Source organism: Calonectris borealis, chromosome 2 (genome assembly GCF_964195595.1).
Source record: "Calonectris borealis chromosome 2, bCalBor7.hap1.2, whole genome shotgun sequence".
Lineage (NCBI taxonomy): Eukaryota > Metazoa > Chordata > Aves > Procellariiformes > Procellariidae > Calonectris > Calonectris borealis.
Genome location: NC_134313.1, coordinates 21,068,975 through 21,090,050, shown reverse-complemented (window position 1 = coordinate 21,090,050; position 21,076 = coordinate 21,068,975). Strand labels below are relative to the sequence as shown.

At 37.4% G+C, this 21,076-nt stretch overlaps 1 protein-coding gene across 1 annotated transcript in view; it reads right to left on the bottom strand.

The window, feature by feature from the left end:
- Positions 1-4,408: 4,408 nt before the first annotated feature.
- The window catches only part of RSPO2 (R-spondin 2), a 76,626-nt gene continuing 59,958 nt past the window's right edge, over positions 4,409-21,076 (bottom strand). Inside the window, exons 2-4 of the mRNA XM_075144505.1 lie at positions 17,557-17,745; positions 5,698-5,841; positions 4,409-4,665 (exon numbers count right to left, since the gene is read on the bottom strand). Coding sequence (XP_075000606.1) covers positions 4,409-4,665; positions 5,698-5,841; positions 17,557-17,745 — 590 coding nt within the window. The remainder of the gene's footprint in view (positions 4,666-5,697; positions 5,842-17,556; positions 17,746-21,076) is intronic.

The following is a 21,076-nucleotide window of genomic DNA, read 5'->3' as shown; positions in this document are numbered from 1 at the left end:
ACTCCCTGTTTGCCATATCACTAGTAGCTTATCAGATTAAAAGAACTCACACTACTTGGTTAACATGCATTTTGCAGCTTTGCATATTTATTAGTTTTCTATATTTAAGTATATATTCTTTAATCTTTTAATCTTTTCAGTCATAATTTCTGAATATTAATAATGAAACGTAACTGCAGTATAAGGACAGAAAGTCTGATTGGGTCTTTTTACTATTGCTCTTCCAGAAGTCTTAAATTCTATTGCAGCAATGGAAAGAAGAAAGATTACTGCATAAAAAGCCTCCGAAGTCCAATCAAGCAGCATGAAGTCCATCCAATTAGTCCATCTGTGTCAAGGAAAGAACTCCCTCCCACTGTAGTCTCATGACCTGTCCTGCTACTTTCCCTCTTTCGAGCTCAGGAAATTAATGCAGACATACATCCCATCTTCACCTCTCTTTCTTCATGTCCGAAATAAGCATTCAGAAATTACATCATGATTTTTGCTAGAAATAATAGAGCAATATTCGTGTATCAGATGATAACTTGAAGAACTGCAGTCTGATGGAAGACTAAAAGAAGTAGAGAGCTGCTTTGCTCGCCTTTGTAATACTTAATAAGAAACATGAGAGCAATCTGCAAGTACCTCCCGGGTACAAACAAAAGAGGAGTGATTTACTGAGGTGAACATGGGAAACAAGTATAAAAATAAGAGGTAAAAAGAGACTATTTGTAATAAATACATGGGAAAACTTCTAGACAGCAAGCTGTATCGGCCCATGGGACATTTCTGCCTCCTAATTTCCCCATTGCTTATAACACAATCACTCTTTTTTAAAAATTCTTTTTTTCTTTCTTTTTGAGCTAAAGAGGAGAAAATTCCTTATCAGGAAGAGACCAGCACGGATAGGAGGTGGCTTGAACGATCCAAGTCATCTTCTAAGTCTAACCTCTCATAGTATGAGTCATGTTACACCCAAGCCACAGGGTAACATACATAACATGAACAGATACACAAATGTGACATTCCCATCTGGTAAAAATAGTTAAATCAATTAGTACTGACAATAAGAAAATACCACTGAGTAACATTTGAAATCAAGTAGAGTATCCTCTTTTGTTGCTGGCTTCAGTAGGAAAGAAATGAAATCATCTTTCACTTGCATTCCAGCTTGTATCTCTACAACTCTGCAAATATTGGGAAAGTGATAAAGAATTCTTCTTCATCAGCTAATTTGTACCACAGCCATATGGCCAGATGGGTAACATCTCAATCCTTGATAAATATGAAACTGAAGTACTTAGTAGGAAAACTGAATTTAACTTCACTTCTTCTGCAGACATGTAAAAATCTGTTTCGGAAATTTTTCTGTAATGTGGACCATAAATAGTAACTGCAAAAGGTACAGAAGTAGAAAGCATGTGTCAAAAGCACTTTATTTGACCCTGTTCTACCAAAAAAATCCTTACTTCCTGTGCTCAGTTTAATCCATCACAATCTACAATCATCTTAGCTGTATAATCCAATACTTATCATAACATTTGTGTGAGTTTATGTACTGAGAACGTTAGGAAGAAAGGATTTATTAACAGCCTCTCAACCGACATTTATACCAGGGATTATGGTTCTTCAGTCCCCCAGTAGTGCTAACCCTACATTTTTCTCTTATTTCCTCCATTTAAAAGTTCAATTACAAAATTTCTAACATTAGGAAAACACCGTATTTTTAAAAACACAGAATCTCCTCCTTAACAGCCAGGATCTGCTCAATTTCAGCTTCCCAGCGTCTCTGCCTCCTGCTACTTCGCAGTGAGTAAGCAAGCAAAGAAACATTTTGGGTGTCTAATGGGGCAACCTGCTAACTAATTAAATATGATAAGGAATGGGATCTTAGGCCAGTCGTGTATATAATCATAATTAAAACACACTACAAAACAGGAGGTTTTGAACAGGACAATTTTTGCGGCTTCCCCACCTGCAGAGATAAGCAGGCCTGGGGAAGACTTACCCCAGGCACTTAAAACACCACTAAAATACTCCCTCCCAGGAGTTTCTTAGGAGAGAGAAAGGAGTTTATACCTGGCCAGTGTTTTATATGATTGCACAGAAGCAGTATTAAGCATCAGCATTCAGTGCTGAGAGTTCAAACCTGCAGTTTTGTACATTTTTATTTTTATCTCTGAAAACAAAGGCAGGGAATTCCACACCATGGGAGGACCGGAGAGGACTGTAATCTTTAGGATTTACTGGAGCCCACGGTTATGAAAGAGTACTACAAGCCTTTCACACTGAATTTGTATTTGCAGCAACAACTTTCCTGATACTTAGTGAAAAAAATGCAGATATTTGGTCAAAGATCTTGATATAGACTAAGCAATAAATTTCCTAACTCTTAGGAAAGCCCACCACTGTGCCTTTGAAAAGATGATAAAATTTGAGAGGTAGATCTTTAATCAGTGACCTGAATTTGAAACAACCTAAACATACAAAAAGGCATGAATGTTCAATAGCTCTGAATTACCACAGTTACATGAGCATGCTACAGCATTCACAAATATTATGGTCCACTTAAGCACACTTCTCAAACAAATTACAACAACTAGTATCCTAACTAAATCATGAAGACTAAACCCACATCTGTAATTTTCTACTTGCCAGGAGTTTATATAGAAGCTGGACATTGCATCCATGAAATACCTCCCTCTATACACACTGGGTACATAAATGACTAAATCTCTACCACATGGAATTGAGTTGAAAATATTATGCAATTTTCTCAAATTTTCTACTACAAGCTAAACTTCATGCATTTGAACAGCAAAAAAAGAAAATACCGATTGGAGATTTTGTAGAGCTTCACACAGGCTCTTTTTTCTTCCTTCCGTTTTAGCAGTAAAACATTTCCCCAGTTGATCTGATCACTAACCCCATCTGGGCTTCAGAGTTTGTTAGAAGTAACTGGAACAGCTCATCCACCTCAGCAGGCTGCAAGCACTTCGAAGTGTAGCTACCTTGATGTAGATGCAGCTGACTCACATTCTATAGAGATGTTTTGTAGGTTCCACTCTTCAATGTCTTTGAGAAGTTTATTTAGGTTGCAGATTAACTGTGCCATACAACGCATCCCAGTACCACTATGACCATGCACAACGTGCGCATGCACGTGTGTATGAGTATAGGGAGTGGGACAGGGACGGAGAGTGCATAACAGACCGGTTAATCTGGGTAACAGAGAATCACTTTTATATTCTCTTCCAGATTGTGGCAAGGTCCTGGAGACAAAAATGAAGCTTGCACAGATTTAATCTGTAAACTAAAACTTTATGTATAATTTTCACGCATACTGGTGGGCAGTATGTCCAAGCCAAGAGAGACATATTCAATAATTCCAGAACACAAAGCAAACTTATTTATGTACCTATTCTAAGATTATTCCAGTTTTAGCTTATTCATCAGGTTATGGCTTTTCTCAGGACTCTGCAACCCTTTATTCCTTTTTATTTGTCTGATCTCATGGTTGACCAAGCTTGCCGCAGAAGGTTGAACTAGAGATCTCTTGAAGTCCCCTCAAGCCTTTAATTAATTAAAGTTCCTTTAATCCTATGATTCCAAAAGGAATGGCATCTTTATCACCTGTTGATCACCCACCTCTCCTGCAAATTCTGAAAACTCTGTAAGTGTTTATTCTGCACAAGTGAAAGGTTAATCATTTCAATTTAAAAGATAACAAAAACTCCTCTCTACCAGTGACGTGTCTCCACTTTGGGGTCTACAAAACTGAACACAAATTTGAAACTCCATTTCCTTTTTCAAATCAGCACCACTACTTAAGTCTTAGAACACCATGATAAAGAAATTTGATTATTTCTTTTATCTACTCGTGGTAATTGCCATAAGCTGGTCTCATGCTGAAAAGCTTGATATCTGTCACTATTCTGCTTGTATCACATCTGTCATAGTTTGGCCCTCATCTACAATATTCAGAACAAGTAACACATTCCAGCTAATAGTTCCCGCTAACAATGCCATGTGTAACTAACCTCATTTAATTTAAATGCCCATTTAATTCAATTTAAATACCCATCGCACCAGTACTGGGTGTGCTGCCTGCAGAGAGGTTTAGAATCATAATCTTCCCATGCACAGAGCAATTAGTTATTCCACCATCACTATCGTTTTCATGGTGAAGCTCAAACTGCAATCTGTTATGGTTCTTCCACGAGGAACCTCTTTGAAAAAGCCTCAGCACCACACCAGGAAAAAGGCAGTTTCATAGTCTACTGAGAGACTGATCACTCCCACGCTGAGCCTTTCCCTGGAGTCTTGCTGCACAAATTAGGACTGCTGTAGTACTGCTGCCTTTCAGCCTTGGCTGGCAGAGCAGAGACAGGATTTCCCCTTCAGCTGGGATGAAATAGCTCTTTTTTCACGTCAGAAATAGGATTTCAGTTAAGGAAAGCTCATAAAGATTTTTGTGGCATGGACTACGCTTACCTCCTGGACAATGCCTCATGGCCATTTTACACCGTCTGGATTCTGCAATGGTTGGGCACGGTATCGTGTCTTTCGCTGGCTTCTTCACAATTTGTCTTGTTCTCGTTTCCAGGCCCCACTTAAATCCACATGTTTTGTTATTTCTGCTGCAAGTTCCCCATTCACTCCACTGACCCACTTCACAGCCTTCTGATAAAGCAAAAGAAAACATGAGTCAGCAATTCTTCTGAGTTTTTTTTCTTTGTTTTCTTTTTTTTTTAATTAGAATACACTATTAGAAAGCACCACCTGAAAGTTTTACTGTTAACAGGCAAAAACTTAGAAATAAAATTAGAATCTCTTACAGAACCTGAATCTTTTTGGCCGGCATCAACCTGAACATAAAACCATCAGACTCTCAATCTGTATAGATATATAGACATCATGTCAGTCCCAAATATTCAAAAACCCTCCTAAAATCATGAGATTTATTTAAATTTTTCTCTTTTTAATAAATAAATCCTATTTGCTTGTCACTTGGATTTGCAAAGCTCAAGAGTTCACATTTCCAGGTCCTCTCCATCATGAAATGCAAGGAATACTCTTGAAAGAAAGAGTCTATTCTGACACAATTCCCAGGCTTCAAGATAAAACACCAAATTGTGAGACTCGAGAAATATTGTGAGAACTGCCAATGCTGGCTGAAAGTTATAAAGTAAATTTCTACTAAAAACACTTATCATCTGGTGGTTTATATTTGTTAGTTGCTAATGGAAAAGGGGGGAACAGCAGAGAAACTAAAAGTGAATTTAAAGCCCAGATGCTACAGGAATTCAGTCTGCCCTGCTCCTGATTTCTGGCTTTGGTAAAAGGCAAAATGAGCAGGCAGTTTTATAAGGGCAAGAGTCCAATGAATATGTCAATAACTTAAAGTTCTAATGCAAAAACTGGCCCTCCTGAAATCTTCTAAATTCAGAGTTATAAAGCCTCATACAAGGTGATTTACAATTAAGAGGACAGAACTTTCTGATGCAGAACCCAATAATGCAGCATTTCAAAGTTTGGAAAAAACTATCATTAATTATTATTATTAGGGGTCAAGAGATCCAGACACAATCTATTAGTGAATATTTCTTGACAGAAAGTACCAAGCATCAGCTTAAAAATAGCGTCATAAGTATTCGAACCTGTCCACCTGGCAAAAGAGCTGCTTCGGCAGCACTGTTGTGCTAGAAGACTCACCCACGCATTCCATAAGCTCTTCCAAGGCTGCAAATCCCGGGGGGCATCCTCGGAAGCAGCGGCCTCTGTGCGAGTAGAAGCCAGTTTTGCATTTGGTACAAAAGTCTCTGCTAAAGCAGGAGTCGCAATTTTCTATTCTGCATCCTGAATCAAAAGGATCATAAGGAACAATGAGACAGCTAAGTTATGTTAAGACTAAAAATGAAAGGACTTATAAAGCAATAAAATAGAAAAACCAGAAGCGCTATAATGAGGAATACTGTCATCCTGAAATCCATCTGCTCTATAAGAGAAATTACAGTTAACTGTAATTATTTACCACATTTTCCCCTACATCCTTTTAATCCTTTCTTTTTTTATCAAAATTGTGGACAAAACCTCTAGTTAGGTGATATTTGAGTTAATTTCATCTTTTTGGAGGAAAAACATTCAATGTCAATTATTTTTGTGTTTAAGTAATTTTGAGGAAACTAAAATGCAACAAATTGTTTTGGGAAGTATGCATGTATTATATATACTGTCTTCAGTTTATTATTTGTCATTGCAGACAGGATACATTTTTCTTCCATGAGTTGATGCTATAAATAGCTGAATTAATGCTTTCATGTATTATGTCTGATGTCCGTATCTACATATATGCATGTGCTACCATGCAAAAAGCTTCCATTTTTCTGGATGTAACTCCTCTCTATTATTAAGGCAGTTAATCCATAAAAAATAGCCATTATTAAATGACTAAAAGACAAAGCTATAATCAATTGTAAAAAAAATAATACTATTGCCTTTTGAAATATTGGATTTCTCTGAAAATTTAAGAGAAATATCCACAATAGATTACAGACTCAGAAGCAGACTATTCAGAAACATCCTATTCCATACTAAAACATGGCAACTTGGAAATGAACTGGATGTCAACAACCATATGCACACCTGAAAAGCAGAAATACTTACATGGAAGCTTATGAAAGTCAGTCATACATACCTACAAAAAAATGCCAGGGAAAAATGTTCCAAAGATTAAAAAGTAAAAGCCATTATATTTGGAACAGTAATGAACACTTCAAAACTAATTTAAAAAATGTAATCCTTCAGCTAACATACATAAGTTACATAAACTACATTAACTGCATCCTGTCTTCAGCTATCTGAGGTCACAGCAGGAAGCATTTGTTATTTATGTCATGCAACAATATACTAATCTTTCTGGTCACTTATGTCATTCATTTATTCTTCATTCTTTTCTAAAGAAAAAATAAATCACAAACCATAAGGACTTCTGTAACAGCTATTGGTAAATATCCCCTAACAATACTTCAAATTTAGCCAATCTTTATAAAACAGATTTTAATATTTATTCTTGAATTTCAGCAGGCCAAAATAGGGCAAATCATAACACTTCAACTGGGTGGTCATGGGAAATTATTCTTTGTTAGGAACTAGGAAAATATGAGGCTTTTTAGATCAGATTTCTTGTGACATTGGACAATAAATTAGGCAGATCGCATGTAAAGAAAAAAAAATATTTCAAATGCTGGTACACCTTTCTTTGGTTAGAAGGAATGAAAACAGTTTGAAGTCTTCCACTGCCAAAGGGAAGCTCTGCAGGCTCAGTTTAGACACAACCACACACAATCTGCATGCTACCAAATCTAGTGTCCAGCACCTCTCAAAAGTGCTTTTAGAACTTGTGTTCATCTAAGCAGCACAAGTTGGGCTTCTTCTCCACAGTTTAGTTTATAGGAAACTCCCAAGAATGAGAATTTCTTTTTCATGAGGTTTGAACCAATCTCCAAAGAACAGGAGATCAATGCTCATACAATGACCCTGCAAAATCACTTCCCCAGATTAATGTGCCTGCAAGGCAAAATGATAAGGTGAGCTGCTCTGGAGATGTACCGCAATAGTTAATTGCAAATCTGGTTTGTTACACTCAAGATGTACTGCAAGCATTTTATTAATTGCAATGCTTGAATCAAACATCCAGTGTGTTTAAATATTCAGAAAAAAACATTTGCCTCTTGCCCACCCACACAAGACAGTTTGAAAAGACATCAAGGTTTTTCCAAATCATTTAGTCCAATGATGAGGTGCAGAACAGAACATTAAAAGAAAAATTAGCATCATGTGATGCTCATCACTCCCTCACATCCAAGTGACGCAAGTATATTTTTGAAATAATGTTTTAGCTATTGCTTTCAAAACATGTTGGGGAGTAACATGTTTAAAGTTTACTCAATTTGAATTTTTTTGGGTGGAAGAGGGATTAAATTAAAAACTTCTGGTACAAGTTGCCTTTTGATATCATATAAACACACTTAGCAGGCGAAAGCCTGCCTCACCTTACGCTAGGAATATCCTCCATAAAACTATTGCTATTTAACAGCACATATGTGAATACTCCATATTTAAACATTAAATGAATAAATCAATCTTCTTTCAGTTTCTTGAGCATACTTCAAAATTCCCATCCTATTTATATCTTTTGCTTTGCCTTCTATGGCAGTTTTCTTCTCTATCACAGTAGAGTCCTTGCCATGACAATTATATTTTGGAAGCGTTAGTAGGGGCTCCTGGTGTAAGGTTGGGTGGAGTTTCCCCCCAAGGAAGTTTATTTTCAGTTTTTTCCTATGAAGATAAATTAGTCCAAACATGAAATGCGTATTATTTAATCTGTATCAGATGCAAGTTAGGGGAAAATACTGAAAAAGTATTAGGAATACTTTAAGAATTCTGAAATTAAAACATTAATTCACCAGAGTGATACTCAGTGCAATGCTCAGGGTTACTGGGTGCTAATCGTGATGATAGTTTAACTCAGTAATAGACCACACTGTAGCTGAAGATCAACTGGGATTGACAACTTCTCCTTTTTGACATCCTCCATATACTCTGTTTCAAATCACGAAGGGTGCTGGTGCAGCTCTAGGCCTTGCAGGGATTTTTTTATAAAATTTAAACAAACTAAACTAAAGAATTAAAGAAGAGCAGTACTCCAGAAGTTAGAAAAGCTAACTTTCTAAAAGTCTATTTCCAATTACAAACTGTCATAGGAGTGGTTATAAAATAAAGAAATTTTTAAAGAGTTTATTATTTTTGGTGCCTAGCTTCATTTTATTATATTGTTTAAATGCTTTAGGGGTAAATTTTCTTTTTTTTTTTAAATAAAAGTGCTATTAATAAATTATTTTTAACTGTGACAGAGGTTAGTAAGTTAGAATAAATGAATTCTTTAAATTCTTTTGCTTTTACAGCCAAATATACCAACATGAAGAGAGAACGTTTTTAGTTGGACTCCTAAAAAATGTTGATACTCCATTATGAATATTAAGATACAATGGTTTGGAACTAAATGTAAGTGTGACAAATTTTGTATTTCTTATCATTAATCAGAATCATTATCTATGTATACTTTGTTAAGTATAAGTCTTAATGGAAGTATATTGCAGAATTCAAAAATGTTTTGCATTCTATTATTTAAATAATAAATTGGATAATAAATGAATACCCTAGTATGAAAACTACTAAGAGCTGTTTGACATAATATACAATAATTAAGAAAACCAGCATTTTAAAAAATTGTTTCAGCCTTTACACAAAATAATATAATAAAAAACAAGGAAATATTTTTTAAAGTTAATGACCTGAACTCCTTTCTTCTGATTTCGAAAACTGTGGCACCTTCTGATTTCAGCATCTTATGGCTAACTCTGGAGAAGGAAAGCAAAATCTTTCCTACTTTTCAAAACCCCTTTCTAAATCCTTTTAGATTCCCTTTAAATTAACTAGTTAGCTTACTGATATAATAAACTGGAACAAGAGAGATTTTTTTTTTTAATCTGGAGAAGGTTCTTGTCAAAAGCAATTGTATTACTTCAATTTACTAGCTATAGATCCAATTGCTTTTCTCACCAGTTCAGTGGTTTCATTTTCTGTATAATTTCAGTAACTAAACCATGCTGCTAGTGTATTCTTTTTATTCCACTTAAAAGATTACCTAGAAGTTTACAACACCAAAAAACCGCAAAGGAAACAAGACCAAAACACTTGAACATAGATAAGATTTTAGACCCAAGGACCTCTTTAGAGGAAAGAAATAGATACTGCATAACCCACAGTATTCTTCAGAAATGTTTTGAATTTCTTTTCTCTAAAAATAAACAGAAAATGGTACCCAGTAGAGGTTTCCCAATAGACAAGGGTAACTGCCTGGGAGATTTTAGAAGAAGTAAGAAGGGAGAGCCTAGAAGTGGAAGCTTTGGAGGCACGGGGAAAGATAAGATTGGTGTTGAGGGGAAAAAGAGTTGATAAATTCAGTCGTGCAGAAGAGCCCCAAAGAGCAATCACATACCTTTGGCAGGCCTACCATACTTGCAGGGCAACAATGTCAAGGTTGGAAACCTAATCTTCAGAACCTGAGAGTGAAGAAGTAAAGGGTGCTTCATTGCTGCTGTTCCCATTTAGCTAGCAACAAGAGGTCTGTAGGTTAGGGGCAGACACTTGTGAGTCCCTACCTCTTCCTTCCCTTGTATTCAATTTTGCAGTGTCTCATCAAGGGTCTGCTTCCTACCAGACCTCAAATGCCTTCTATTCCTGCTCAGCATCATGTCTCCTTATATCCCACGGGCTCTACTACCCTCTACATAGCCAGGACCTCTCAGACTCATCATAACACTCTTACCGTAGCTCTTCTAGCACAATCTCGTATTTTCTTTCCAGTGTTTCTATCTTGGGAAAGTCAGAAAGTCAAATATTTGCTTCCATTCTTCCATGTGAAAGGTATAAAACACCCTTGAAAGCCACCCTCATATGAAGACTACGCATCTTCCTCTGGTACCACCCTCACATAACTGGGCTTCAAAAAGCACTCAGGGAGGCCCAGAGAAATCTGCTGATATGTTTGATTAGCACAGCCTATTTCTAAACAGATGACATTTTTACATACAACAGAGTTGTATGTAAATGCTAAAAGAACAACATTCTGACCTCACTGAAATACATGGCAAAGGTCCTAATTGCTTCAGCAAGGGCAGTTTTAAACTAATAACTTTCTTAGCCCATCAAATAGACCAGAGCCCACTGCAATGACTTTAATGGGCAAAATTAATATTAAAAACCTTAAAGAGATATAATCTTTCATGATAAATACATATTTATAAAGTGAAAAGTGAGAACTGAAGAACAGCAGTACTTCAAAAGTTAGAAAAGCTAACTTTCTAGAAGTCTATTTTCAATCACAAGCTGTCACAGCAGTGGTTATTAATTCACAGCTCCGTGACTTCACCTCCCATGAGAAAGGGTGGAAGAGAAGTCACTACTTTACCTGGTCAAGCTAAGCTGGGTTGAAATTAGACAGAAGTGCTTTGCTCAAGTATCTTCAGTGTTCAGACAAAACAAAGCAAAACAAAACCCTATGCCTTCGACAGAGTTCTGAAATGTTGAATTATGGGACAAGATAAGTAACTTCTCCAATGGAAAGTCTATTGATACTGTGCAATCTCTTAATTTAGGCTGACAGGAGAGTAAGAACTTGAATGACTGACATTTCAGTGGAGCACGAGGGTAGATTATAGTATGTAAAAGTGCATCCATGTTCGAGAGCAGTTGCAGAATATGCTCAAGTAAGAAACATAAGTCCACGAGCTCATACTGTGCCACTCCTCAGTCAATGGCCAGGAAACCTACCAAACTGAAGGACCAAATTCTTTGGTTCTACAGAGGAGAAAAAGAAAAAGGATCATAATATCTCCCTTAAAAAAGGCCATTGTCAGAAAAGAATCCGAAGACAGAAATTTAAAACATCTTTGACTTTGCTTACTGAAACAGAGTGGCAAAAGACAAGTTATGTACAGGACTTAGGAGCCAAAATCCCCTTTTCCTTAATTTTCAGTGAGCGCTGGCACTCCATGGCACTTCAGAAATAATTTTCTTCTCAAGTGTTTTGCACATACACCAGATTTTAAAAAAAAAGTAATAGCTATGAGCCATGTTTCAGTCAAGGTTAGTGCAACCAATCTGATCTATAAGATGTGCATTTAGCTAGCCAGCAATAAAACATTGGTATTTAGGCTTTATCATTTCATTTGTATTGACCCAAATGTTCCTCTGCCATTTACTTGAATATCATAACAAACTAAATCTGATTGACGTGGATGAAACGTACAATATTTATAGAAAACTACATAAATGGTACATTAAAGAACATTGGAAGGAGAAAGCCCGGATTCCTGACAGTCACGATAAGCCACTCCTACTCATTCTTCTTTTAAAATAAGCATTAAAGAATTGACAGACTTTCATTTTAGAGAAGGAATCAAAAGCCCAGGAGTTCAAAATACAAATTCAGATATTGAATTAAATTTAGACTCAGGTGCATATGCCTGTTATTGTAAAAAAAGAGTATGAGCTCCTGTAAACAACTTCTTTCTGTATTATAATTATAGAGAGCATAATGTTACCAAAACAAATACTATCCTTCCACAGTAAATTTATCACCAGCTTATAAGGTGATGCAGAATAAGGTGAATGGTAGGGAAACCTAATGCCTTTGAAGCTCAAAATAACGCATAAAATGCTCCATACTGAGATGCATGTGCTTCATATTTTAACATACCTTAACAAGAAGAAGGTTTACTATATTAGTTTATCATACGAACTGCAATATGATGAATTTTAAGGTCAAAAGTTGTCTATCTCAACTATAAAAAGTAGTTAACTCATTTGTAAAGTATTTTTACTGATATGCCTAATCTTGAAAATTTTACATGAGCCTTATTTTGCCTTTGTGAAAGATCCGTATTCTGTAGTGTTTCTATTGTCACATTGTCCCTTTCTGAACATAATCAATGTGATTGACTATCCACCCATAACTCCCTTCATAACAAAGGTATTTTGTAGTACACATAGTGGAAAAGACATCTGGTCAATTCCTAGTAATGTTAATGATGACGACAATTCACAGCAAGTTCTGACAGACACCAGTGAAGAGCAGTTGAGTATGGGAAAGGGAAGTGAGAACATGTGAGAGGATCTGCATGAGTGGAAACCAGCAACCACCAGCGTAAGAAGGAGAACTGAACACCTTCGAGACGGAGAGATAATGATCGTATTTTGCAAAGGGAAGCTGCAGACTGAAGCTGGGGAAGGAAATGTGGCATTCTTAAATTGAAGGGCTTGGTAGTCTTTGCACTGAAATTGGGTCCTTGCTTGAGGCGTCCCCTTGTGTTTAAGAAGTCAAAGTAATAGATGATGATTCACTACAGTTAGTGTTTTCCTTTTGAAGGTCAGACTCAGTCTTTCCATTGAGGCATCATTCTAGTGGAGCCTCTGGGCCTATGACTTGTGAGGTTGGTTATCCTGGGGAGTAACAACTGTTGCTTGGTCCAAAGCACCTAATACTTTGGTCTTTCACACTGAGCTCTGACTCACAGCGCCCTGCTCTTCTTGCCTCAGATCTCTCTGCTTCTTCTACCCCAGAAGCTCCTAACTTCACCTATCCCCAGAGTGTCCCCATGCCCACCACACTCACTTCTTCCAACTCCTGCTCCCATCCCTCTGCTGTAGCATTGGTGCTACCGACTTTACTTCACGCTGCCATCCTGACATGTCCGTTGGCACTCTACACCAATCTGTCATTGACCAGCACCACCTTCTGTGCTAATCCTCTCCAGAATTTCCTGACTTGGGAGAGACTTCAAAAATCCAGACAGACTACACATTTTATAACTCGCCTTGAGGACACAAGGGCACATGAAGGACAAAGACTGTGCTAGTGCTAACAAGAGCAGGAGACAGAGGCAAGATGCTGAAGAAAGCTTCGATGTGAGCAGTTCTTACAGTGGATGGAGTATCAGCTGAACAACCAATGGAAAGAGAAGAGAGACCAAAACTTTCAGGAAAGTCACTGAGGGGACAGTAAGGAGAAGAGGAAAATCATAAGCAAAAGAGCTTTAATCTACAAGGGAATATCTATAATAGCCAGCTATTTAACCTCCTAAGCAGATGTGGCTTAGGTAGTTGCAGGTTTATTATTATTATTATATAAATAAAGATTTTTAAGCTACAAATTTGGCAGGGGCTGAACATGAGTGCTAGAGAATGATAAACAAGAGTCACTTGACCATAACAGTTTAGTTTTTTATCCTAAAGTTTACCACAGGTCTACCATTTCATGGAGTGCAATGCTTGGAATACAACATCCTAATTATAAAACACTATAGTTAGGACATTTTTAAAAATAAATAACTTAATAAACACTTAGTGATACATTTCCAGTATGTTCTAATCTTGATTCATTATTAGTTGAGATCTTTTAAATAAATGCCAAACCACAGTGGTTTCAATTAGTACTTTACAAATATACAATTGCCCTATTAAATCTAAATTGACTACAGATTTAATAAATCTTAATTCAAAGCACTATGATGATTTTTGTTGCCAGATGGATGGAACAAAACTATTCCATCAAAATACAAAGTAAGGCCAAAAATCAAAAAAGTCCAAGTGAAAAAAAAAAAAATCATTTGAAGGAGGAAAAGAGAGTGGAAGAGATAAGGGAAAAAAAAAAAGGAATGCCTATAAAATAATGATAGCTAGACCTCAATTTCTGGCCATCCAACTCCATTTTCAAAATCCCAAATGCTATATTAAGCTTGTTTTTAAAATATAAAGCCATATTTGAAGGAAACATACACAAAAGTAATGAAAACTGTTTCTAAAAAGTCAGAAAAATTATTTTATTTCAAGCAAATAGTGCTGCCCCTGTGGTAATTGAACCCTCTGACAGTTACAATTGCACTGGCTACAATAGTCTCAGAGGTCATATGTTCTTCTATACTACATAAGAAATAGTCAAGCCGTGATATATTAATGATACCTCACTATTTTGTAACAAAGTTCAAAAAAAATCATTACCTTTCTTAATACAATGAATTAACTACACGTGTTTAATAAATGCTCAATTTGTTTAAAAGCTTCTCTTTATCTTGTTTTTACTTAAGGCGTATGGAAGGGGGAATTACAATTTTAGCAATGTTTGGCCCTCCTGTGAGAAAGAAGGTGAACCTAAACAAATGGAGTAGCCAACCAAAGCTGAAAGGAGCTGTAATTTCTAAACTCTGAGTGCTTCCTCTCCCTAAAATTGTAGAGGTTACTATGGATACAGACTAAGTTGAAAGGTTCAAGACAGGCTTGATCCATTAATCAGACCAATGTTAAACCAACCACCCAGGTGACAGATTTCATCTTACTCTTTAATTCAGCTTTGTTTTTTTTCTCAGGAGATTATTTCTTGTTGGAGCAGTTCAGTTCAAAGTCATTAATTATTAAAATTTCTTGGAAAATTAACAAAGTGTAGCTCTTCTCTTGGGCATTCTGCTACAGAAGAGACTCAACACTTTCCAATTTTGTGTCCAAATGTACTGCACTTTCATACTGCAGTGTTCAGGAGGAAAATCATCTCCAGCAGGAAAGTCTACATCGATTTCAAGAGACAAGCAGTCTCAAAATTACATGATTCACTGTTACTAGAAAAACAGTCTAGAACCACTTAGCAAATTCAAGACACACATACTGCTTACATGTAGAAAAGAAAATTAGTCTTGAAATTCAAAATTTCCATCATTTTAGAGCTGCTGCACTTGGCTGTGGTATTTATTGTGTTACATTTGGCACTAACTATGTTTGGCTTTTAAAATCATGTCAACATTTTCCATAAAAATATGTTCTATAGCTTCTCTAACAAAAATGGGCAAGAGTTTCAGTAACAAAATATTAAACAGCTTTTGTGCCTATAAAGATATTAATAGGGCAGAAATAATTTCAACTTATGTAATCCAAGCCCTGTAACTCCCAGAAGGATTTTAACATAGCCAGAATTTTTATTATTTTTAGCTGAGATAATACTATCTGAGCAATGGAGTCTGTAACTAAGCGTACCTCAAAGTATTTAGCATCACGTAGGAAGAATTCTATTCTATTTTTTAAGAATGTTTATTTTAACTCAACTTCAATCCACAAAATGTCTGTGTGTCCACAATGCAATCTATGTGCCATGCAAGATCACCAAACCAAGAACAAAAATGAAGATGTGATTTATAAATACACCAGTTGGCAGTTACACTAAAATAAAAATATACAATACAAAAACCATTGGAGGGGAACCAGGACTGGTCAGTAAATGCAACTGCATCATTATTCTCACAGGGGGAGACTGTCAAAGGCATGAGGGTGAGTTAAATATCCAGCGCTCAACACGTGCCAATATGGGTTGGACACAACTCGCATTTATGCTTTTCAAAACCAATCCTGTAATTCAGGGAAAAAGGCCACTTTCTGTAAGTGGTAAAAATGAAAAAAAGTTATATTGAATTCACCATCCACCTTCTGCAAATAACTTTTTTTTCTTTTTAAGAAAGTAAAGAAAGACTGCCCGTCCAGACTACTTTTCCTGTCTCACAAGCACAGTACAAGCTAATACAGAAAAATTCATCTATTTCCCAAAACTGTAACTAGATTCAAAAACATTTTTACATGGACAAGTTTTTACAGCCCAGTTTTGAAAGGTTTAAAGTGGACGAGTTGCTGAATTCACAAACGTGTTATAAAAATTAAGGCCAAGATCCTAAATTACTTTACAGAAGGGATACGTAAACCATATACTGGTCTCATTTAATTTTTCATCAAAACCTAGCCACCTGGTACAGATTAGGCAGCACTCAGCAATATTACACAGCAGTTGGGAACACAACGCGAAGAACACCATATCTTCGGAGCCTGCGCAGGGAACGGGGAAAGAGAGGCGGGCTGCACGTGCAACAGACGGGTCGTGAGTGCTCCCCCTCCAGCCCGGACTGCCACGGCGTGACCTCACGTGGGTCTCAAGATTATGTGTGATGTGAAAGCCAGCACCCGCTTTCTCACAACGCGGTGCGTCCCAGCGACATGCCGCAGTACTGAGGGGGAGTGTGCCGTGCCTTTAACAGACACTTGATTATTCCAGGAAGCAAAGAAAAGCTATTTCTCACTTCAGGTTCTTAAGTTCGGTGACCTAATTCTGTTAGGCTATCACACACACATACACAAAAACCCATAAATACAAATTAGAGGTAATAGCAATGATTAATAATCCATATGGGTAATAGTCCACATATGAGCATATGGAAAAATCAATATCGGCACAACTGCCAGACAGCGGTGAAATAATGTGTAGAGATACCAGAGCACTCACTGGTTTTAACAGTTGTGCTTCTAGGCACAAACATGCAAACAGGGAATCTTGTTGCACATTAGCAGGTTGTAAATTTCCAAATAAAATGCAGTACTAAAAGTGAAAGGTTGTTTGTTTGTTTTTAATAGTACATCTGTTTTATTAAAATAGCAACACTTACATATTAAAGCATGTCTGGTGTGAGGTGTCTGGTCACCTGAAATTTGTGTGGGAACAAAAAGCATGACAAGAAGCCCACCCATATATCGGTGCATATACTGACTAGTACCTACACGAGGCACTGTTAAATTAATGCTTAATCCTTTTTATTTTCATATAATGGAAATTTGTTTGTTAAAACTAGGAATATCTGCTTAAATCACCATTCTTTCCTAAATTTCCCTCCTAACTAAGGCAATAATAACAATAAAAATAACAACAACAATAAAAACTAGGTTAATGCATCAACTATTTAAGCTGCTGAATGTTACATATCTTGGAATGAGCTGGGATGTTCTTTAGCAAAGAAGTTTTATGATGATCTTGAGACATCTGTGAAAATATCATCATGTTCCACAACACATCATCTTAAAAACTGAGCTTGAATTATGGCCGTCCTATAAAAGTGAATGTAAGCATTCAAAAAAAAAACTCACTTGAACATCTGTTCATATCTGGCGTTCGGAGTCCGTAGTACCCTGATGGGCAGGAATGCAAGCATTCACCATATTGTCTCATTCCTTCTCTTCGTAGGAAGAAGAATAACTTGTGTTGGCATCTGATACACCCATTATCCTTTGAGCAAGATAAACAGCCTTTGCAAATTGGATTTGGTCCATAGCTAGCTGCAAAATAAGGAGATAAATTACACTTTAAGATCATTTGGAAATTATTTTGGCTGGAGGTCCTCTTCCCTCTAAAATGTTACTCATCTACCGCATGATTACAAGTAGTTTTGAAAGGAAGGTTCTGAAAGTGCAGTCATTCTCACACATCTGCACTGGCAAGTGAATACAAAGAAATGCAATTTCTATATTTTTAATTGTGTGTAGGGCAATTTCATGAATTTACACACTTTTTAAATACAGGTAAAGGCAAGCAGAGACCAGCCTACATAAAGTGCACCTCTACAACATAAGTAAAACCCAGGTGCCAAGTCCTAGTTTGAAGCTGAGCACGTAAGCGCACAACAGCAGCAAAATATAACAACATCAGCATCCTGATATATGCACCTGGAATGGTATGTCCATGGAAATCCAGCAACTTCTGGCTTGTGAAGAGAGCAGTATTAAGAGTAACGAACTCTCTACAGTACAGGTACAGCACTAGCAAGGCATGCTGTCCCATAGCTCTCGGTGTACTAGAACAGCTGTCTTGCAGTCTCTTCTTGGGCTTTCTAATGAGAATGTCAGGATTATTATTTCCAAAAAAGAGTAGCAGTTTTAACTTCTAAGAGCCTTTTTCTACAAGTTTCTACTCAAAATGGGCTGAAAACCATACACACAGACATTACTGAAGGAAGGCGTTTAGTGCAGATTACCATTTTAGGTCACCAGCTGCTATGCCTTCAACTAATTCTATTCTCTTTTTTCTTTTTTTTTTCGTGTTACTTGACTGATACTGCAACACAAACCTTAGCTGCATCACTCTTTGTCCTTATGAGCTTTTACTGTCCTGCCTTTCTGCAGAGTCGCAGAACACTCCCCCGTCCCTATGGGCTGTCAACTCCTTCTCAGGCGCTGAGTCAGCACAGCAGGTTAGCAGAGGGAGGATGGTTCAAGACATTCCTGAAACCAGCATAATTTAACAGGTCTGTTTTAAATATTAAATTGGCTACAGGACTTCACAGAAATTTGCCAGTTCAAACCTGGTTTACTGGAAACAAAAGAAGAATACTACGCAACACAAGGAAAGTGATTTTTTGGGGTCTCAAGAGCTTTTTAACAGAGGCCACTCTGAGGACAGCTGATCAAAAGGGCAAGGACTATGTTTAATTGTTATATTTTTAAATATTTCAAAGTATTCACACCCTAACATAGTATTCTGGTACTTTTATCTTGTATGGATGGGTAATTGAGGTTGTTCAATGGATGACTTCACCAGCAGAGCTGGGAAAAGAAAAAAGGAAAACCCCACCACTCTCTGAACCAGTAGCTGATAAGCTTTACTCTCACCTTCACACATCTGCACACCACATTCCCACTCCCTCTCTGCTCCCGTCCCCCACACATGCCTCTGCAAGTTCAACATGACAGCATTCAACTCCGATCTTCTACAAAATAATCCTAGTGGGTGGCAGGCAGGACGAGAAGCCAAGCAATCCGGTGTGAAACAGCTCAGTCAGTGGGACACTTTCTGAGTGTTGGAGTCCTCTGGCACCAGGCTCACCTGGTGAGATCCTCTTGATGAGAATAGCATCCTTACTTTCTGTGGTATATGTACGATTCTTTGGCTCTCTGTTAACCCCTTTGTAATGACACACCCTACCAGACCAACTGCCTTATACTCCTAAACTAGTTCCCATCTCCTGTTGCCCACAAGACCTCAGATATAACTTTTCCTACAGTTCATCTTGCAACTATTCTCATTCACAATCCACATCTTCAAAGACATACAAGAAGAGAAACAAACAGATGATGAGCTAGGCCTGGATGCATCCCTCATCTCACTGTCAGCAGGGATTGCCTATCTGTAACCACATCAAATAATATGTGACCATGTACTCCAAAGCAATTGTTGCTTAACACATGGTGGGCAATCCTGTAGACTTCTGAATCCCCTTTTAGTCTCCTTGCATCTCATTCTCAGTAAATCTGTACCTCCACCTTGTTCAAGCTTCCTCAGAGAAGCCTGTACTTTAACAAAAGAATTAAAAGGAACAAAGCAAAAGTAAAGATGCAAGATGCCTGAATTTATTCACCACTAAAAGCCTTTTTTGGAGTTTGAACCAGCTGAAGTCAGGATCTCATATACAGCATGTTGTTTCTTCCCCGAATCAAGGACTTTTTTTTTCTCTATATCCCTCAGCTACACAATATTGACATCAAGTAACCCAGCTCCCCAGTTCACTCCAGGCTTCAGCCTTGGCTGTCCACCCTGTGTAGCTGTCACTCCAGCCCTATGCTCTTCTCTGGAGTGAACTAACTCCTTCCAAAACATAACCCATACATGCCCTTGGGGAGAATCTGCTCCAGGGAATCCTCCAAGTAGCAACATGAACAAGACTGCACCACTCTGCCACATAGTCCTCGTACCCTTTTCTAGCATTCTGGAGCAGAACTCACCCCTTACACCTGGGTATCCCTTTCTTTAGGGGTACCCCTTACATTCACACCACCCAACATGTAACAGTTGTCATAAAAATCCATGATCCAAGCATGCTGTACCATCCTTGCATTATTTCAGAAACTTTGAACAGAGAGAAGGATATATATGATTATGACTTAGCGCCAGGCCAATTGCTGCATAGCATGGGTATAGCTAAAGGTTACTATTCTCAATAGTCTGGTTTGGAGAGCAGGGATTATGCTCTTGAGCGGATACATTTGTAGTGTCCATGTAGGTCTCATTCCACCTTCCCTCATTGACCCCCATTAAAATCCAGACTTCTTGGCCACAAAATGTGTCTCAGTTGGACTCTACTGTCCAACTTTCCTTTATCTATGACTACCCACATGTTACTCTCCTCAAATATCTCTTTTTTTCTATTTCTGTTACAATGTCTTTGTTGATAACCCTTTGTTCTGCAGACAAATTTAACTATGCTGACTTCCCTGGGCTTCAGCCATAGTTTTATCCTAACATACTCTTACATGAAAAGGAGCTAACATCATAAAATGATTCTCCATTATCCTGTGTTATCCTCTGTTTAGGAGATGGACAGCACATCTTTCACAGCATAAGGTCAGTACAAGATATAGGAAAGGGCTCAATAATACAGTAATTTTGTAAGTTGTATACATTTATCCCAAAATTTTAACTTGTGTGTACGTTCCCCAAATGATGACATCTAGACTCTCCTTCTTCTTTATCTCCTGAACAGCCTTAACAAATTATTTGTAATTTCTATGCCTCTATTTTTTTTCCCTCTTATAGGAACACTGTGATATTCAGTTCATCAAAACTTGTAAACTGCTCTCAAATCCTCAGATGTGAGGTATTATAGATGTGACACAT